General features: G+C 46.0%; 1 protein-coding gene across 1 annotated transcript; it reads right to left on the reverse strand.

Annotated features, from left to right (window-relative positions):
• Nucleotides 1–302: 302 nt before the first annotated feature.
• On the reverse strand, nucleotides 303–931 carry CCR75_008513 (uncharacterized protein; the record flags this gene model as incomplete). The annotated part of the gene is given in 4 exon segments (XM_067966565.1): nucleotides 303–490; nucleotides 501–600; nucleotides 626–667; nucleotides 719–931. The coding sequence occupies 4 exon segments, from the start codon at nucleotides 929–931 to the stop codon at nucleotides 303–305; spliced, it is 543 nt and encodes a 180-aa protein (XP_067822936.1).
• Nucleotides 932–1,303: the final 372 nt, after the last annotated feature.

Below are 1,303 nucleotides of genomic sequence, written 5' to 3' on the forward strand. Positions count from 1 at the left end.
TTGATCGTAGCGAAGCTGTTGTACCTTTGTATAAATGTACATGGATTGTAGTGTCCGAGCTGGTAAATAAAAAAGTATGATATTTTATTCGCGTCCTTAGTTCACATCTATGTGCTACACTAAGCCTACGGATTTCCTTACTGGATTCTTTACTTGATTCTTCACTTGATTCTTTTGATGCCGACATTATGCACTTAAACAGGTATTGTCCTTCGGCTGCCGCCATGCGTATACCTTGAATCGGCAATTTTCGTCGTGAGCTGGCTCATCGCGCCCTATATCCTCCCCTAGAGGAATTCGCGTTAGCGAATTTTGAAGTCTTGTACCAGGTCCCGCCAATGTGCATCATGCCGAATATTTTTTTCCTTTTCCCATGTAGACTCGTGCTCTGGAAGTCCGTGCCATTTGACAAGCCACTCGGGCTGTTTGTTGTAGACACGTTTCTTTACCAACGCTTCTACGATGTGCAATTCACTACCGGTTTCCGGATCTAGTATTACCGGCACGGCTTTCGGGATCGGGCGACTCCTGAATCTTGTTCGGTTTGAGACGAAATGACTCAACAAGTCGATTTAAAGCTTGTGTGCAGCTTGCTGGGGTCTCGTGGCAGAGCAAGTTTGGCCACGTCGTCGTTGATCATCGCTTCAATCTCAAATGGTCCGATCTTCTGCCAATAGTTTCATCCTTAAGATTTTGTGGCCATATTGTGGTGACGTACCTTGAGGTTTTTGGCGTCAAGCATGACCATGTCTCCAGCCTTAAATGTCACATTGCTGCGCTTCCTGTCGTAGTAGTCCTTTTGTTTCTCTTGAGCCCTAGCCAAGTTGGCTTGCGCCGTTTTAATGATTTGTCTCTTGTCTGCAAAGTTTTTTGCAAACTCGGCAACAGGAAAGCTGCTTTCCTGCTGTACTGAAACTTCCAGAAATAGCATTGTTGACCTGTCGCCCTGTGTCGATCTCAAACGGTGAAAGCTGTGTTGACTTGCTCACAAGAGTTGCATGCGCAAACTCTATAGCACCAAGATGAGTCATCCAGTCGTCGCCCTGGTACGACACCATGCAGCGTAGCGCATCTTTCAAATTTTAATTCTGTCGCTCCGTCTGACCGTCAGCCTGCACACGGTGTGATGTAGTCTAGAAAGCTTGGTGCCCATAATGGCCATTAGCGACCTCCAAAAATTTGACGTGAACTTTGGATCACGATCACTGATAATTACTTTCGGTAATCCATGATGACGCACAACGACATCAAAAAAAGGTTTGCGACTTTTGGCGCATCGGTGTTTGTGTGTGTAGCAGCATAG

The sequence above is a fragment of the Bremia lactucae genome (genome assembly GCF_004359215.1).
Source record: "Bremia lactucae strain SF5 chromosome Unknown BlacSF5_NotPlaced_17_SHOA01000003.1_2250557bp, whole genome shotgun sequence".
Taxonomy (NCBI): Eukaryota; Oomycota; class Peronosporomycetes; order Peronosporales; family Peronosporaceae; genus Bremia; species Bremia lactucae.